Here is an 18,355-nt window from a genome sequence, read left to right as displayed (position 1 = left end):
AATTTCCAAGCTTTCTCGACCGTCCAACCGTGTCCTTGGATTTTTCCTCCCCATTATATCTAGTGCAATTGGGTTCGGTGCAATAAAACGCGCGCACCTCGGTCGTCCACCGCAAGAGCAAGATAAGTCGAGTTCATGCGACGGTGTTGTGAGAAAGATCGAGTCGGCTGGTACCAAAGTAATATAAGAGGCGAGGAGGGCACTGTAACGTCGACGGGCACCTCCGTTTTTAACGGAGGCGGTGTGTCAGTCCATGGCTGCACGTCGACCAGATACCTACACCTTGATATTGCTGCATGTAAGTCCGATAGTTTCGAAATACGATAAACGCGCTCTACTCTCGTTCGACCTATTGTTCCTAGAAGCAAGTACCATTTTCATCCAAATCTCTTTGCATCTCTTTCTCATTCCGTTCATTATAAAGTCTACCAATTCTTTATCGATGAAACAATTACCTCGAAATAACATAAAACGATTCTTCTTCTGTCATATAAACTGCATCTCGCGTCAACGTCGTTCTTGTAACTTAAATTTTTCGATGAGAAATAAATGGTATTCAGTTGAAATTACCAAACGAGCATAACGAAGCGATTGGTTAACAAATTGTTAGTTCATCGTCTTACTTTCTCTGTTCTTCCTTTCTCTGTTATGTTTCGCATCGTTGAAGTTTTGCTTGATCAGTGAGGTACGTACTTGCAGTTCATTCGCCTGTGTATTAGTGGATGAGACAATGTAAATACCTTTTTATCCGACGTGTAAATCTCATACAATGTCATTATTTTCACTTATTTGTCTCATAGAAAATTAAATGACACTTGTTGAAGCGACGAGATGAATGCAACGATGAGGTTGGTCAAAAACTTACCAATTCATTGTTTTTTTCTTTTTGCGTTTTTCTTGTTCGATTTTTATAATCATTGCAATTTTATTCGATCTACGAAATAAATGTGCACTTCGTCGAATTTCACCCACGTGTTAGTGCGATAAATATAGGTCACTTGCGTCTAGTGTTGACGTATGCGTAACAGTTTGCGCTCGTAGAGACGAACGTCCTATTTTCACCCGCATGAGGACGGTCAGGGCCAAGAAATTGTTTCGCGCGAACCGTCCGTTTCTAATATTCGTTCGCAAATCGCAAACGTGAAGTTCGTTTCTAGAGCTCGCGCAAAAGTGGCCAGAATTTTGCCTCTGGAAAATGCAGCTGATTGGCACCGAGCCAACATAAACGAATATCGTTTCAAACCAGCTCCTTATTCTCTTTGCCTGATTTTTCGCAGGTTGACCTATTTCTTTCAAATTCTTATCGTTCAGGGTGGCACCGTTCTCCAATGTTTCTCGGTTCGTGCACGCGTGCACGAGCTTTCGTTAACTGATATTGCCAGGAGAACCCGTTGGCCGCGGTCCACGAACTTCAAAATCCGATCGACGACGGAACCACTTCGATCAATCGCAGCTGAAGATTTCCGTCCGTTATTTTCGGACCTACGAAACGTTTCATTCGGAAATTTTTACGTAAGACGTGAATTATCGATTCTTGCGCGTTCGTTTCGCGAACCGTGAAACATACATAAATCCATCTAATTAATCGTTTTGATTCATTGTTGGGATTAAATGAATCGTGAATTTCTACCGGCTAGTTGGTTTATGATTTCTCAAGAAATTTTTCATCGGATATTACGAATATTTACGCACAATTACAATTAGTGTAATTACAGTTTGTGTGATTACAGGAGACATTGACACGCACCTCAATGAAGCGTTTTTTCTTCAGATTCTATAAATTTTAATTTCATACTATCGAATTCTTTTAATCATATGAGAGTACGATTAAATAGTACGAAACACGATACACTTGCGCCTAATTGATTACTATGTAAACGCTATAGTAAAATGAGTGGTACGCCAATAAGTTTTGTAGCCACTGTGCATGTACTATAGCATCGTAGATATCGAAAATTCACAGTGAACGTACTAAAAACTTGGAAAATGCAAATTTACTAACAAACAAAAATTTGTTTACTCCGTTGATCTAATTATAATGTCGTTGACGATAAGAACTTTCTGTGTCTCTCCAATGAAGATAATCGATATATCGCGATTTTTTATCGTCTCTTAGAACGTATGTCACGATATTGGTAAAACCGAAAACACTTTCTACTCTTTAGAGTACATAAAATAGCCATAGATCGTTTGAAATTTCGATATATGCAACGACGATTGAAAATGCCGCTTAAAAGTGACGCTATGCAGATACAGCGGCTCTTGGTTCACCGAAATTAGAACTCCGCCCCACATTGAAGCCACCATCTGGTCCACGACGCTTCGTCGCGGCGCTGTCACTGTCGATTACGTAATTCTTTAGAAATTTGACGTTTTCTCGAGACTAATTTTGTTAATGCATGCAAATCGATCTTCTACATTAAGATGCGTCGATCGTTTGCTACGGATCGATTATCATGGACAACTAGACGCGCGATTTAGCTTCGAGCACCGATGATTTCGTAAATACAGCTACAAAAACGTATACTGCTCGCAACTATGCATATAGCAGTGCACGATATGTGTATCAGTAAGATGGTCATTTTTTGAGAAATAGAAAAGAAAAGATATTTTATTTCACTGACTGAATGAAGATATCGAGGAACAGGTGATATTGGTGGAAGTTTAAAAAAAAGCACGATCGTAAAATGCTAGTTTAACGATCGTGTTTGTTCTAAAAATTCTTGTTTAAAAGGCTGCTAAGAGCATCGCTTTAGCTTTCAGCAAGAAGCAAACGCACTTTTTAATATGATATAAATTATAATTGGTATTCTAATTGTAAGTGGATTAACAGCTTCATCTTCAATTCTTTGATAATTTTATTATACGTATTTTTTTAAAGTAAGGCGAGTGCTGATGATTTTTCAATTACGTTCAAACAAAACTTACTGGACACCCCATATATTTGCAAAAGGCACATGTACGCACTCATAAAGCAAGTTATAAATACCGCAAGGAGCAACTGCGATAAATCCTCGATACTTTATCATCTTAATCCGCCACTTTCAAACTTCTTCAAACGCAACAGGAGGAACAGTACAGGAAATAGAGCAAAACATCGTGTTAAAAAAACAAAAAACCGGCATCTGTTAATCACGGAACGTAGTGATTTACGCGTAACAACTACTAAGTTACAATATATGCAAAATATGGTAGAATACGTAATATAATCATACAGGAGGTTATTTGATATGAAAAAAGTGAGAAACCTAAAATAAAATTTTCTGGCTTCGGAAATTATTCTACGTGAAAATATGTATCGAATTTCTTATACGAACTTTTATTCTCAAGAGAATCGAGTTCGAGGACTTGTCAAGTACCTGTGAACTGGACTAACTCTTCATTGGATACGAGTAGGAGGCAACGAATAGAAGAGCAGAAGGCTATTCTATACGCAAAGATAAACTAAAAACATAATATAAATTTTTTTCGCTTGAAGGCTTGTTTTCAAGAAAATCGAATTTGAACAGATTTAAGCTCTAAACAAAAAAAAAGAAAAAAATGTATTCTTTATTCTCGATTCATCTTCACATACACAGGATAATCTCCTACCGTTCGTCCATTGATATCCAGTCAGAAATTAATACTCTCCGAATATTCATACTCGATTTTTTTAAAAACCTGATACGAGATCTCGAATGAGAAGATTGTAAATATTCTCAACTTTTGACTTATTTTCGCGCATAGAATAACCTGCCGCTCGTTGTCCAGCATCCACCATGAAATTTGACAAATGGAAACTCGACGTTCGAAATTTCCCAATTACTTTTCTGCGAACGTACTCGTAGCGTTACCGCGAGTCTTTTGTCACACCGTGTATAACAAGATCGATAATCAGGCACGCGATCATCATTCACGAAGTCGACGGACCACGGTCCAGAAAAATGTCTATTAATAGCGAGAAGTGAACGAGAGAAATTTATTTTTCTAGAATGTCTGAAGCCGAGGATGCCTCGGGCAAAGGCAGTAACCTGACAGCGATTGAAGCAATCTCGGCGAGGCTGGCGGAAGTAACGCGACTCGCCGAGAAGCTGGACGCGAGACTTTGCGAGGCTGGAGCCAGGACTCGACCAGTTCCGATGTCGTCGTCCGCGATGTCCTCCACTTCGTCTCTCTTCTCGTCGTCGAACGTATCAGTCACCACGTCCACGTCCGCTCCTAGCCAAGTTCAAACGATTTCTACCGGAATCTCTGGATCCATTGCTGTTACTACCTCGTCGATTGGAATTACTACACCTTTGATCAGTTCCTCGGTGTCTACGGTGCAACTGCAACCTAAATGCGTGTCCACGATCTTGTCCTCGGCGACGAATAACGAAAGTGTTGGTCCTTCGAAGGAAAAGATGTCTGGCTTGGTGTCTTCGATACCACAATCGGCGAATGGAACGGTTTGCACGGGTACTGTTAATGGTAAGGCTGGTTCTACTATGCTGGAGAATGGTAAGACGGAGGAAAAAGTTGCTGAGAAAGAAGACGGAGCAGAGGAGGAACGTAAGGACGTGGATTTGGACCGAGCGAATGACGCGAAGATGGAAGAAGTCGCGGAGGTAAGATAAATTCGTTCGTTTAATGAAGTAAAACATGTTGGTTAGAGAAAGGATACGATGATGTGTTTTATGGTTAATCCGTAACGGAGGTTCAAAAGGGGAAATAGTGTTAATAACAGTAACGTAAAAGCTGTATAAAAATCATTGAAAATCATTGTATTAAATAAATTCACTTACTTAATTTTTTATCGAGATATTAACAATGTATCATTAGATTTAAAAAATGTGTATGATTTGAAAAGGAAATTATTTATTACAGACACTTGAACGTTCTGAAACTTGATAAAATTGTAAAGTTTGAAATATTAAAAATGTCAAAAAACAGAATTCAATAAAGTAAATTAACTGAAAAAAATATTACAAAAGAAAAATATTGCACGAGTACAATGTTAATCCTCGATTCAATTCAAGTTTAGAAAAATTGTTTCACACTAATTGAACGATTATTTTAAATCATTTAATATTTGATCCTCTTCTTCTCTGATCGTATAGAGTTGTCTCTATATCTCTATATTAAGTCAAATTTATATTCAATGTCTCGTCGAATGCATTTTGTGATATTTATATCACGATTGTAGGACGTAATTGAGAAGTCATTCGACGATAGTCAAGCCGATGATTCGAACATAGAGGACTACGTGACCGCCACCGAACGTTCAATTACTCCGACAGTTCGCTCCAGAAGCGAATCCTTCGTTACTTCTCCAGAATGCGAAGACCTTGCTGCTCCAGCAACCATAACGTCTAATAACGATAATTGGTAAGAAACACTGTCCATAAACAAAAAGAACACTCATTAATTAATTCGTTCATGAATAATACGATCTGATTCTAATAACGATTCTTTTTCGTCTTTTTATTCGCGAAGGTGGAACATCGAGGAACCTAAATTTATCCCCACCACTGCAGCGGCGTCTTCTCCTGTGTTTAAACAAATGGAAGCTTCGAAAGAGCCGAAAATAGAAAGAAACGTCGTCGTATCGGTGGATACTCCGCAATCGGAAGCTAGTGAGACGAACAAAGAAAAACAGATTGAGAAAGTCGTGACAATGGAAAAGAAAGTCGAAGTACGTAGAACATTTTTAATTTATGTTTCTGTGAATAATCGAAGGTTTACGACAACAAGAAGGCAGCTCCGATATTTAAAATAGCGAACAAAAGAAAATATTTATAAAATAAGAAATATAAGAGACACCATAATTTTGCAAAATAGGTTTCTATTTAATAAAATAAATATGATATATATTATGGAATAAAATGACTGTTAGGAATATGATATTTTTTAGTACAAGAGACACTAAAATGAAATTAAATTGTAAATTGTAATTATTTAAATTGAAAATGTTTATTACTCGAATATTAATTAACTATGAATTTATAGCATGTTCAAAAAATCGACCTGATTCTGATTGATCTTGAGTTCATTTTTGTTGCTTTATTCAAATTATTAAAAAGTACAGCTACCTTCTTATTGGAGCAATCCCTTCAATTTGCGTACGTCGGGATTTTTTTAATGCGTTATTTTATCTTGTGTCGATTCAGGAGAAATCCGGGAAGATCGTAAAAGAAGTTACAGAAACAACGACTTTACGCGTGTCTCACGACACTCGTTTAGGTATCGCGTCTTACAAAGTGATATCCAACACCACGCAAGATCATCGAGAAAACGTTGATGTTAAGGAAATCAAGGATCTCGAACGAATCGTGTTTCCGGATGTTCAGACGAATGGATTACACCACGAGACAGATTCCGGTTGCAAATGTGAGACTTTTCACGTTCAATAGTCTTTAGAAACTTTAGTTGCTCTGATGCCTATCTTCACTATGGAAAAATTCATTTTCTACAAAAACATTTATTGCATTATCTACACAGATTATTTTCATTTAAATCTAAAGAGTTATCAGAACGATAGTTTTATAGTATAATGTATTGCATATTTGTTTAAGATAGGACAGTAATTTTCGTGCTCCAACGCATTATAAATTACGTTGGAACAGAATAAGAATTTAATAATCGGGCCATGAACCTTTATGCATTCATAGGAAGTTTAAAAGTGCAAAAATACACATAGCGTATAAAAATATAGAAAATATTTAAAATATGGTTATTTATAATATTGAACAAATAATTGTTTAGGTCATATTCCTTTAGTTATATATAGATAAAGATATCAATTCATATAGATACTTGAAGTCTATTAACAACTGATACAAAATAATTATATCTGCCACCAACAGAACAAATTGAAAATACAAAATACAATTAGCTATCTATTTACTGCGGTAGCCCTGCTAAGAATGTTTCAAACGATCATTAAAAATCATATTGTTTCGCAGCGGATTCGTACAGTCGTAGAGACGAACTGTCAACGAAAACAGACGACACCGAACGCGTGATCAAATTCGCAAAGATTTGTGAGATCAATCAAGAATCACGCGTAATCCCTGCGGACACATCGAAGGATATTTCGTTGTCCCTGAAGGAATATACGCGACACCGCGAAGATAGTGGAATTGAGATGTCACCGACGAAGAAGGACGAGAATCTCGAAGGGCAAGATTTCCTCGAAAGGGCGAGGAAGGTGAGTTCGATCGAAAGTTCCTCGATGAATGGCGATCGAAGGAACGGATGTTGCAATTGCAATTGCAGTCACGAAGCTGCATGCTACGATCGTTTTTCCATGCAACAGAATCTGATCGAGCTTAACAGCGTTAATGAGAATCGACGTTGTGTGCCACTGTCTAATGCAAGCTGATTTTTTTATGTGATCTGTGTGCTTCTATGTTATATATTAGATTCCTTTTTGTACGTTCAACCCGGTTAAATTAACTATTTTATAAATGTGTACTTGATATAATTGTTTCCGAAGAAGTATGTTAGTATAGTTGTAGAATTGTAACTGCAATTATTATCATTGTAGTCTGTATAAGTGATAAAAATACGATAAATAAGTATAGTTTATACGTTTAATTTATATTTTGTTTTTTTATTAAGTACTCGATGCAAGTTATAGGGTGTTGTGATAAATATTATTATATAAACAATCAAAGACGCCTGAAGCTTAAATTTCTTCAATTTTATACAATACAATATCAGGATTATTTTAGACTCTGGAGTAAAAAATGATCTTCAAATAGTTATATATAAAACACATTTTATAATTTACCTATATAAAATAACAGAAACACTGGGTTGAACTAATTACAAACGATACAACAATAATTACCCAATGAAAACCTAACTCCTCCACCTTTAACCATTTAAGAAAATCAAAATTAGTGTATAGTTAAAATATGAACAAACATTTTCAGTCTAACGTGTGCATAACAGTTATAACATCCTTACGTTGTGTGCATGGCTCGCGTTTGTAAATAAAGCGTTGCTCAACAGTCAGAAAAACTGGATTTTGTACCTTGAATGTAAAGAAAACTCGTCACATTTTCAACGAAAAAAAATTATCGGCAATTAGAACGAGCAATTCCTGTTATCGCGATGACACTCTTTTGAAAGTAGCGGGTCACGAGCTATCGGCAGATCTCATCGCGTTTCGCGCGCCATCGGTAATATTCGGGCGCGTTCGGATGCACTCGACAACGCGCATGCGCGGCCAAACCACTTCGGCGGCATTCGAAACGGGACGATCGGTCAGTCTTGAGTCGACTGGCTTCTACGACCGATCGACCGGTGATGTGACACCATTGTGACATGTGTCACGCGAGTGTTGTTGCTGCTGAGGTTTACGTTGTGGCTGTCATTGCTTGAACGTGGGTCGATTTAGGTGATTGCCCGATAATTAATTAGATAACGTAGCATAAGACGATCTTTACGAGATACATTTACAAATTCACTTTCGATCTCTCTAATCAAGAATGTTTCCCAGATTCTATTTTTTTAAATAATCAGATGAACTTTTATAGATACCAAATAGAATATCAAATAGAATATGAAATCGATTAATACTATTACAGCAAAAGATCGATAGTAGTCAAAGAAGAAACGTTTCTCATTCAGGGAATACGTAATTTAATTATCATTCGCCCCACGAATCGTAGTATCAAGTTTCTCCGCAAACAAGTGGCACTCTTTTGAATGGACTCACCGATGCGCGACACGTAATCCCCGGTTACACTCGGCCAACTTTGACCAAAAACCCGTCCAATTTGTCACGTTTTTCTCTCGACCCCGATTTCATCTCGTCCTTGGGTATGCTGTTCACGAGCAGCTCTCGTCTCTCTTACCTTGAAAAGTGCCACTGAAATAGTCCGATCGTAATACTATCTTGCCGCGAGTAACAGTTCAAACCAACGGAGTAAGAACCTCTTACAAAATCATTTACATCGCCTCTACCATTTATCGTTATCTCACAGAAAGCACGAGTATCGTGCTCTCGAAAGCGCCATCATCGAATTATATATACATATATACATATGCATAAATGTATATTATATCTTATCCCCCATTCGTTGTCCATTAAATCATATTTAAAAAAGACAAAACGATATCGAAGAAACGTTAAGCGAAAGTTTTCCCCTTTTATTGTTAACGTCTTGGTTTCCAGTAGCAGCGATCGTCGGCGAACAGATAACGCGTAATTAGCCTGACATAATGCCACCGATAATACCATAATACCGGCGTGCATTGTTTCACGAGGATGGGCGGCGGACAAAGGGAACGCTTCCGGGCCGCGAGATCCGTGAACCGTGGAACACGCCGATTCCAGCGGACTGTACACGCGATCTCGCTTAATTTCTCGTCTCCTCTTTTTCCACGGGACCGTCTCCACGATTCCCGTGGGTCGCGCGGTGTGGCGAACCTCTCGTTCGGAGAACGCCACCAGTCAGTCCGGTTTTATCCTCCCATTCGTTCGTCCGTGTCGGTGACGTCACCTTACAAAGATACCTATAAAGTATAAACACACTGACGTTCGATCGAAAGGTGTATAGTAGACACACGCTTTTTAATTCACATCCGTGCGTTTTAATTATACACCGGCAATTAGAGGTATGGTGAATAGACTCGTTCTCCGGTTGCTAGTTTCGATTAGATTTGGTCCTTTTTTTTTTAAGGTGTTTGTCTGGTCTCCGTAATGATAGTGTCTTTCAGAGGCTGAATTGTTCGATGCATTCGATCTGTTGGCTATTAGTAATGGATATATTTAAGTATTAGATCAGAATCGAAAGTGGATCGCAGCGGAGTGAATTGTTATCGGGATAGATATCGAGGGTGGCGTCCGAATGCTAATTGTAAGTGTCTGGTGGTTTGTATGTCTCGTTTAAGTCGATTGAAATTCGATGTAGATACTTTCTTCGTTGTATAGATTTGATATACAGGGTGGTTGGTAACTGCTGGTACAAGCGGAAAGGGGGTGATTCTACGCGAAAAAAGAAGTCGAAAATATAGAATAAAAATTTTTTTTTTCATTTTTCCATCGAGACAACGATCTACAGTGAGATCCGTTATAACGTACCGCACGCGTACCGAGCGAAGATTCAAAGTCGATTTTCTCGAAAACAAAGCCTCAAACGAAAAACTTTTATTCTATATTTTCGACTTCTTTTTTCGCGTAGAATCACCCCCTTTCCGCTTGTACCACCAGTTACCAACCACCCTGTATATATGTTTGTTTTTTTATTTGGTTGTTGAACATTTTTGAAGAAATTCGGGATTCGATATCTTCGAGTAGTTGGTATATTGTATGTCTAAGTAGATTGCGGTTAAATATAGATGTTACAGGTTCTTTGTGTATATGGAATTGATGTGTGTTTTAACGTGGTTGTCGAATATTTACAGGGAATTTTGAATGGCAATGTTCTTAAGATTTTATTCTTCCATTGTGGAGTTCGAGTGATGTCAATTGTAACAACTTGTTGAATAGTATGTTTCTCGAGTAGATTAAATTTTGATATACCGTAGATTATTTCTTCGTCATATACCAAGTTGCCGGTATCTTTTAATTTGATCATTGGAAATTTTTGAAGGAACTGGATATTGAAATTTTTGAGATTTAATTCATCCATTGAGGATTTCGAATGAGTGAGGATTCGAAGAAGCTGTTGAATATTATGCATCTTTCACGTTGTTTCTTCGTGATACATGGAATTAATATATCTTTTAATTTGCTCAGCGGAAATTTTGGAAGGGATTTGAATACTAAAATTCTTTCATCGAGCAGATAACAGAATAAAGTATCTTTGTTCGTGGAATTCTTTGCGCAACATAAGCTTTATTGGACTGGCTTCAACATCTAATGGTTGTACAAACAAAAACGCTACTCTTACAGTTATACAAGAAGTCAAACTGCAGTTATATATACACGAAATTTACAGTAGCAGCGTCTACGTAGTTGAAGAACTACGAGCAAAAGCAACGATTTTAAAACGAGCTAGATAATATTCCAATATTTTTAATTTCCAATTTGAAAATTTTCTCTCCATCTTTCGTCTGTAGATATAATTCGATGAAACTTTTACACAGTAAAATAAAGAATTTTTTAAAACTTGAATTTCGTTCCGAAGCTTTCTTTCGATATTTCATCCGTAAACGGAGCGTTCACGATGTTTCAATATAACTAGCTCTGAATCATTATCTTTCTTCCGAGCACAAGCGGTCGTTTCAAAGCAAAAGAACTGCAAGACGTTTAATTTCTATTTCAAAACTTCTTTTCTATTTTCCAACCGTAGATAAAATATTTACAACGTTCCAGTGCAATTGCGTCTTTCTATTACTTTTCCCAGAAACTAAGCCAGACAAAACAAATTTGGAAAAACTTGAATCTAAAGCAACGTCTACGGAGCATATAAAATGGTTTATATGCTTCAAACCTCTTGACTTCCATTCGAAAATTTCTTTTCGATGTTGCCGCAGTGGATGAAAGTTTTACGTACGTTCCAGTGCAATCACCTCTGCCTGTTGATCGTTATTTCGGTCGCAAACGCAAAGGACCGATCGCTCTCGGAGAATTTTTCTCAGGGAAGGAAGGAATAGAAGTTCTCGAAGCGACGATTCGGCACGCCTTGGTGTCCGTAGAATTCGCGTGTTTGGCGAATCGCCAAAAATAACGTTAATCAGTAGAAACGGCGATGGTAACTGGAGAACGTAACAGACGCGTTGACTTCGTTGCGATCTCGATGGAAGATGGAAGACGAGGAGCGACCGGCATCAAGTTTGACCCGCTCCGAAATATTTCCGCGTCATAATGCCGTTGTCATCTCGTAGGAACGCGGAACGTTGATCAACGTCAGGATTAATTCACCAGTAGATAGACGAGAGCTATTAAAACCTTCGTTTCTTCTCGTTCGTGTCTTGAACGTTGGAAACAGGCCAATCGAATTCCGTATTTTCACTGAAATATAATTATGCTTGAATTCCTGCGTCACGAACTTTGATCTGTCTTCCGGTAGAAAGTCGCAACTACGATTCGTGGGTGTAAAATGTTAAACTAGTTTGTGTAATGTAATATGTAGAGAGTACTTTCGTTAAAAACAGAGAAATTGTAATTTTATTTCGTTTTGCTTCAGACGTATTACGTATTAGTTTCGTTTCTTGGCGATTGGTATCCCTAGGCGTGTTATGGCTAATGAAAAGATTCGAGTATAGGAAAAGATAATATTTAGAAGCTGTTATACTTGATTTATCCGATCTGTGTTAATCGATTTTTCACCATACAATCTTTATCCACATAGTAGAAATTATCACCTAGTGTGGGTGTGACTACAGTGTACGAAATAATTATAGCTGGATTTGATGTAAACTCGGTATATTCGAACTTGACATGTTTCAAATTTCCAAGCTTCCAGTCGAAGATTCGAATGTCTGGAAATCGAAGGGTTTCAAATTTGAAGGTTTAAAAGATTAGAAATTTAAAGATTTGGAAATTTGAGATTCTGAAAATTCTGAAAATTTTTAAATATTTCAAAAACGTCGAATCTTTCGATCTATTCAGTAACGCCGATTAATAATTGTTAACCATCTGTACGTGAAAATTCGAAATACCCGTAAAACGAAACAAGTTGAAACATATCGCGGAACAATTTTACCATTGCTCCAACGTCAAATCCAGTCTCGAGGTGTTTTTCGCACGTTACCTTACACTTGGTACGATTGAAGTAACGAGTAAAAAAAAAACAAAAAAGAACCACACGAACGATTCGGGACGATCGTCGAATCGATCCACGCCGATAGCTCGAACGATTCTGTTTTGCCGCGAAAGAGAAGAGTTACGAGAATGGTAGACGGACACGACTCGATGGAAACGACGGAGAATAGCGAGGTACCTCGTGAGAAGGAATCACGAACGATGGTGGAGAGCAACGAGGATGCACCGCAACAAACCACCAATCCGACGACCACCATAAGCACCATAGCTGTGCAGAGCGGTGAAACGCGTCTGGTGATCGCTCTACTTCAAGTAAGGGGCATCGTACCTTATCGTAGACGACTAATGTATTAATGTCTCGCCTGTGTAGGCGGCGATCTTTTTTTATGAATCGATTTTCGCACTGTGATGGGTTTAAATAGATATTTTTAAATTTAAATAATACGAAGGAGTGTTTTTATGGATTTTGTAGATTTTGTCTTTTTTAGATTCTCTAAATATGATTTTGGATATCTTAAGATTCAGATGGTATAACGTAAAATCGTCTTTTTATTATAAGCGATTAATATTTATAGAATTTTTTAATCATTCTCTTAATAAGGTTTTTCATATTTTATAATTCAGATGGCTAATGTAATGGGAAATTTGTTTCTTGTTAGTAGATCAATTGTTATAGATTTAAGAATCGTTGAATGACTGTTGGTCGCTTTTATGTAGATTTATGTAAAACGTTTTATGTGCTTTTTGTTAGATTTGTTTGTACGTAGCTTGTTTCTTTACTGTATTAATTAGTTAGGTGTTTTTTTTTTTTTTTGACGTTATGGTGTGTAATTATATATATACATATTTTTTATGAGATTGTGTAACGTTTGGGATTAAATACTTTTTGTTTGAGCTTTTTTTTACGAAGAAGTTAGCAATTAACTGTTAATTATATACTCTGTAATATTAGGTTGAAGAAAGTTACTGAAACGTATTCAGAACTTGAGTTATATTTATCATCATTACGTGAGTCATCATCATTATATTGCCTATTATACATTTTTGAAAAATGTACGTAAGAGATCCTATCGTTCCCTTTATCTCAACTCTTAATTCCTTAATTATTAGATTCGTCGAATTCGCGTACAATTTTTAGATCGAGGCAAATTCTATTTGAAATATAAATAAAATATAATTACTTCAAATGATTAACCGTATCTCGATTAATCCATTATCTTTACTTTATTTATTTTTAGAATTTTATTTTCAAAATATACGTGGAAGGCAATTTTATTTTATGTTGTTTTAGTCGACGAATATCAAACGATTCACGACAGATAGTTTTACAATATGATATCGTCTATCTCTAAAATGGTTCCAATAATCTTTGAATAATAAACACGCGTGAAGAAACGTGCATATCGAACACATTTGACATAATAAAGAATTATTTGAAAGAACCTAAACGAAAGATATATAAATAAATATAATGATATGATTATTTTATCTCTAGTCAAATAACGAAATATAATTTGAAATTGTTCGAATATGCTGAATATCTACGAATCAAACAAGCTAATACAACATTATTTAAACAAATTATTTTTCAAATATTTTATTCAATTAATGGCCAAAAATTTGAAAAAATTACGTATAATTAGTCCCTGTTTGTGCTTGAATAGATAATTAATCTGAATGTCAGATGAATCAAATATCGCCCTCCAATCTCATTATCGCTATATCTCTCGTGCAAGCGATTAAACGCACAAAATCTATTTTAATTCTGTTTCTAGTTCTGAGATTGTTACCGTTAAGTGTTCTATTCGAGTGTTCTTCAAACGCATCTTATCTTCATCGATGCGTATCGTTCTTCAAGTCACTTCGAATCACTCGAATTGTCATTTTACCTACCTCGTGCAATATCAAGTTACAGAAAATCTTGCAACAATTTTGAGAACCGATATATGTATTAGGTTGTTCGAAAAGTTTCCTTCGTCTCATAAGATGATAATAGACGAACGACGATTTCTGTTTTATATTATTTTATTGAATTAGGTATGATCCATTTTATTATTATTATGTTCGTGCATAATTCAATAAACTAATATAAAACAAAAAACATTGTGCGTCTATTATTTCCTTATAAAACGAAAGGAACTTTTCGGACAACCTAATGATAAATACAATCGAGTGAGATTACCACAAAGATAATAAACGACTCTCAACATTAAATCGATCGTTTCTCGTGCTATCAAACGAACCAAGTAGAAACCAAATCGATCAGTTCCATCGAATATGACGATTTGATTGCTAAAAATATTCCACATAAATACTATTTTAAATACCGATGCTTATCAAACGCTTATTAATACTTATTTGTATAATAATCCTGGCGGCAATCGGGTTGTGAACGCTGTACCACGAAGTCGCCGGATTAGGAGCGAATAATTTTAACCCTTTCATAATGAAGCCTAGCAGAGGCTGGGAGAAAGCGTCACATATAATACGATGAAAGTCTTAAGAGTCATCATACACAACGCAATTACCGATATTTATTTTTCATAAAACATTGAAAGTACATTACACGCATATTTTGCATCTGACGCTATATCGACAACAAGAAACGACGAGGCAATGATTATTTCCTACACCGTCCATTCCGAATTTTTCACCGTTTCATTTTTAATCAAAGGGTCAAGAATATTTTCATGATTTTACTGCACTCTGAGAATACGAAATCCACGATAATTATACGGAATAATAAGTGTTAGATTGTCCTTGTAGAAGTGTCTTTCTTTCGCAAACGTGTCTTTTACGGGCAAATCTGTGAAATATCGCGGTATTTATCTCAACAGAAGAAAATGGATCGTACGTAATTCGACAAAATAATATAAAAGAAAAGAACCTCATAAAATCCTCATAAGACGAAGGAAACTTTTCGGACAAGCAAATACGTTGGCGTAACGCAAGTGCGACCAGAGCCAGCAGAAATCATCGAGTTCCATCAGCGACGCGTTCGGTCGCCATTTTCACCGTTGACCACGCGAAAGACAGCATATATCAGCGTCATGGCCGACAAAGGAGCATGCAAACGTCTTGATATATGTTTTAGGAAGCGTTCGAAAGCCGGTCGATCGCGTATATTCAGGTAGAAGCTGAGTGGCTGGCCGCGTACCCGGTCACACGCGTCCATAATCTATGGTGTTGGATTATTTCGGGAGTCGCCTCGAGTCCATAGCTATTTCCGAGTCCTCTCGAAACCGTGAGCGTTTTAGGTATCCCATCGAGCAAAACGAGCTCTCGGAAACTCCGCGAAGGATAAATTTAACCGCTACAACGGGTTCCTTCCCTTGGAGAAATCGCGCCGCCATCAACGAGGGCCAAACCGTCTCGTCTTCGTTACGCCACCAAAAATAATTGTACGAGACGTGCAACGATCATGTACCATGACTATGTACATGGCAGAGACGTAAACGCGAGGTACACGAAAGGATTCGTATGGAGAAAACGCACTTGTTGCACGCGATTATGTAATTCTCTCGGGGGATACGATCTTGTACGGTACTTGTTGCTCGAGATATTTATAGACGCAGGTACTTTTCTAGAGGCGAGTTATCGACGTGTCGGAAATGGATTGCAATTTTTCACTTTGCAGGATTTTTATATGCGATTTTACCGATAGTACGAAGAGTCGACGAGGAAATGAAAAGAATTGAGAAAAATGAAATTGTCGCGACTTGAAACGCAAACTTTCTGCATCCTCCCATCGATGTACATAATGTATAGTTATACAGGGTGGTTGGTAACTGGTGGTACAAGCGGAAAGGGGGTGTTCTACGCGAAAAAAGAAGTCGAAAATATAGAATAAAAATTTTTCGTTCGAAGATTTGTTTTCGAGAAAATCGACTTTGAATTTTCGCTCGGTACGCGTGCACTTTATCGCGTCTCGTTATAAAGGATCTCACTGTAGATCGTTGTCTCGATGGAAGAATTAAAAAAAAAATGTTTATTCTATATTTTCGACTTATTTTTTCGCGTAGAATCACCCCCTTTCCGCTTGTACCACCAGTTACCAACCACCTTGTATATGTGTATAATTTAATATTTTCTCTGTTGTACAATGGATTCTTTAATTTTTTCGAAAACTTTCAACGATCGTAAATTTTCATTATAGTTCGAACTTTGGTCGCCTCTCTTTGGTTCGAGAAATTCTGTGAATTTGTTTCTGCGGTACATCGGCCAATATTTGATATTCTTCGTAGTGGATTTTTTCATCTTCTCGAGAATTTTAAATATTTCTCATTTTACAATGATCATTTCTTCGTTAAGGAAATATGACACGTGTCGTTGTCTTCAGAATTCCAGAATTCTCTATTGAATTTTTCCTGATTGCAGTTTACAGTTTGATATAGTCTGTCTTAAACTCTAACACACACACACAATGTTGAAATCTCGATTTCGATTATTTATATGCGTTGATAACGCTTGAAAAAGTATGGTTGGATTTAGTGACTCGAGGAAAGTGAGGTTTATCTCTGTGTGACCTATAACTGGAACCGGTCCAACACATTTTTTTCGTGGATTCGTTGAATAAGGTCATCGTAGGTTTTCATTTGGTTTCTTCTATGTTATCCTTAAGAGGCAATTCCAATCGTTAGACCCTATTCGAGGAAAATCTGTCTCATTATTTCAGTATAGTAAATTATTGTAAATATCGTAATCCGAGGCATTCGTCTTAACCTTTTATTTTCAACATTTTTTCTTTTTTTCAATTTTTGAATTACATATTTGGAATGAAACATATCCTATATCGACAGCACGTGTATATTTTTCTGTTTTAACATGAACTTCTCTTGACATTAAGTCGTTAATTTATGACGAAAATTCCGTTTTGTCAACATCTGCTAAATATTCGTTAGCAGCCTGCTTAAATTTGTAGTTTAATAAAAATTTCTTTACGGTAAAGAAATTGTCTAAATCGTAGGAATAAATAGAAATGAGAAACGGAGAAATTCGATGAGTGTAATAGACGAGACGATTAATTGTACATATTTTAACTTGTCAGTTTTTTATCTTCACTGGAGAATAACTTTCTCTTTATCAACCTCTCTATCTTCTCTTATTTTTCTTCACGATAGAATGATTCGTTATTAATTACATTTATCCGTATGATAAATGAACCTCGCACACGTCAAATCGATCAACTGCACTGCAGATAATTATTTGATTACCGAAAACTTAAACATTAATCATACGCTTCAGTATTAATATCAGGAATTTTTCAAAAAGCCTCTCCTTCGCCATCGTTTACGTTAAATTTTTGACTCGTGCACGAACATCTGACATTGCAAACTGGTGAATATTTAACGCGACGAAAATTCTCGCAAATACTTATTTTTCCATACTTTCCAATGGCTGTCTCAAACACGTGCAATTAGCGTCAAACAATTTAGCAATTTGTTTGGTGGCGATAATTCGCAGCCTCGCGGCTCGTGAAGATATTATCATACGACGCAAGGATAAAGGTTCGCATTATCTAACAAACGTACCTCGTAACAGACGACAGACTTTCCTCCTCTTTTCTTCTTTTCACTTTTTTTAATTTTTATTTCATTTTCTCCGCCCTTTCTCCGCCTCCATGTTTCATACACGTCACACGATCTTATCATGAAAACACACGATAACACCTAT

The 18,355-nt window shown here is 36.8% G+C and overlaps 1 protein-coding gene across 9 annotated transcripts in view; it reads left to right on the top strand.

Moving 5' to 3' along the window:
• Positions 1–194: 194 nt before the first annotated feature.
• Positions 195–18,355, top strand: part of LOC126871420 (titin) — an 81,542-nt gene continuing 63,381 nt past the window's right edge. For 3 of the 9 annotated variants that reach the window (XR_007691650.1, XR_007691651.1, XM_050630264.1), the window contains exons 1-6: positions 195–298; positions 3,971–4,586; positions 5,165–5,346; positions 5,455–5,653; positions 6,129–6,348; positions 6,924–7,168. Coding sequence is in view for 7 of the 9 variants with exons in the window: in XM_050630264.1 (XP_050486221.1) it covers positions 3,972–4,586; positions 5,165–5,346; positions 5,455–5,653; positions 6,129–6,348; positions 6,924–7,168 (1,461 nt within the window). In the remaining 2 variants the exon portion in view is untranslated. Of the gene's footprint in view, positions 299–3,970; positions 4,587–5,164; positions 5,347–5,454; positions 5,654–6,128; positions 6,349–6,923; positions 7,169–8,224; positions 8,366–12,719; positions 12,995–18,355 lie in introns of those variants that run through there. The other 6 variants (XM_050630281.1, XM_050630223.1, XM_050630255.1 and 3 more) reach the window with 5 other exon arrangements.

The sequence above is a fragment of the Bombus huntii genome, chromosome 1 (assembly GCF_024542735.1).
Source record: "Bombus huntii isolate Logan2020A chromosome 1, iyBomHunt1.1, whole genome shotgun sequence".
NCBI lineage: Eukaryota > Metazoa > Arthropoda > Insecta > Hymenoptera > Apidae > Bombus > Bombus huntii.
This window is presented reverse-complemented; position numbering and strand designations above follow the sequence as displayed.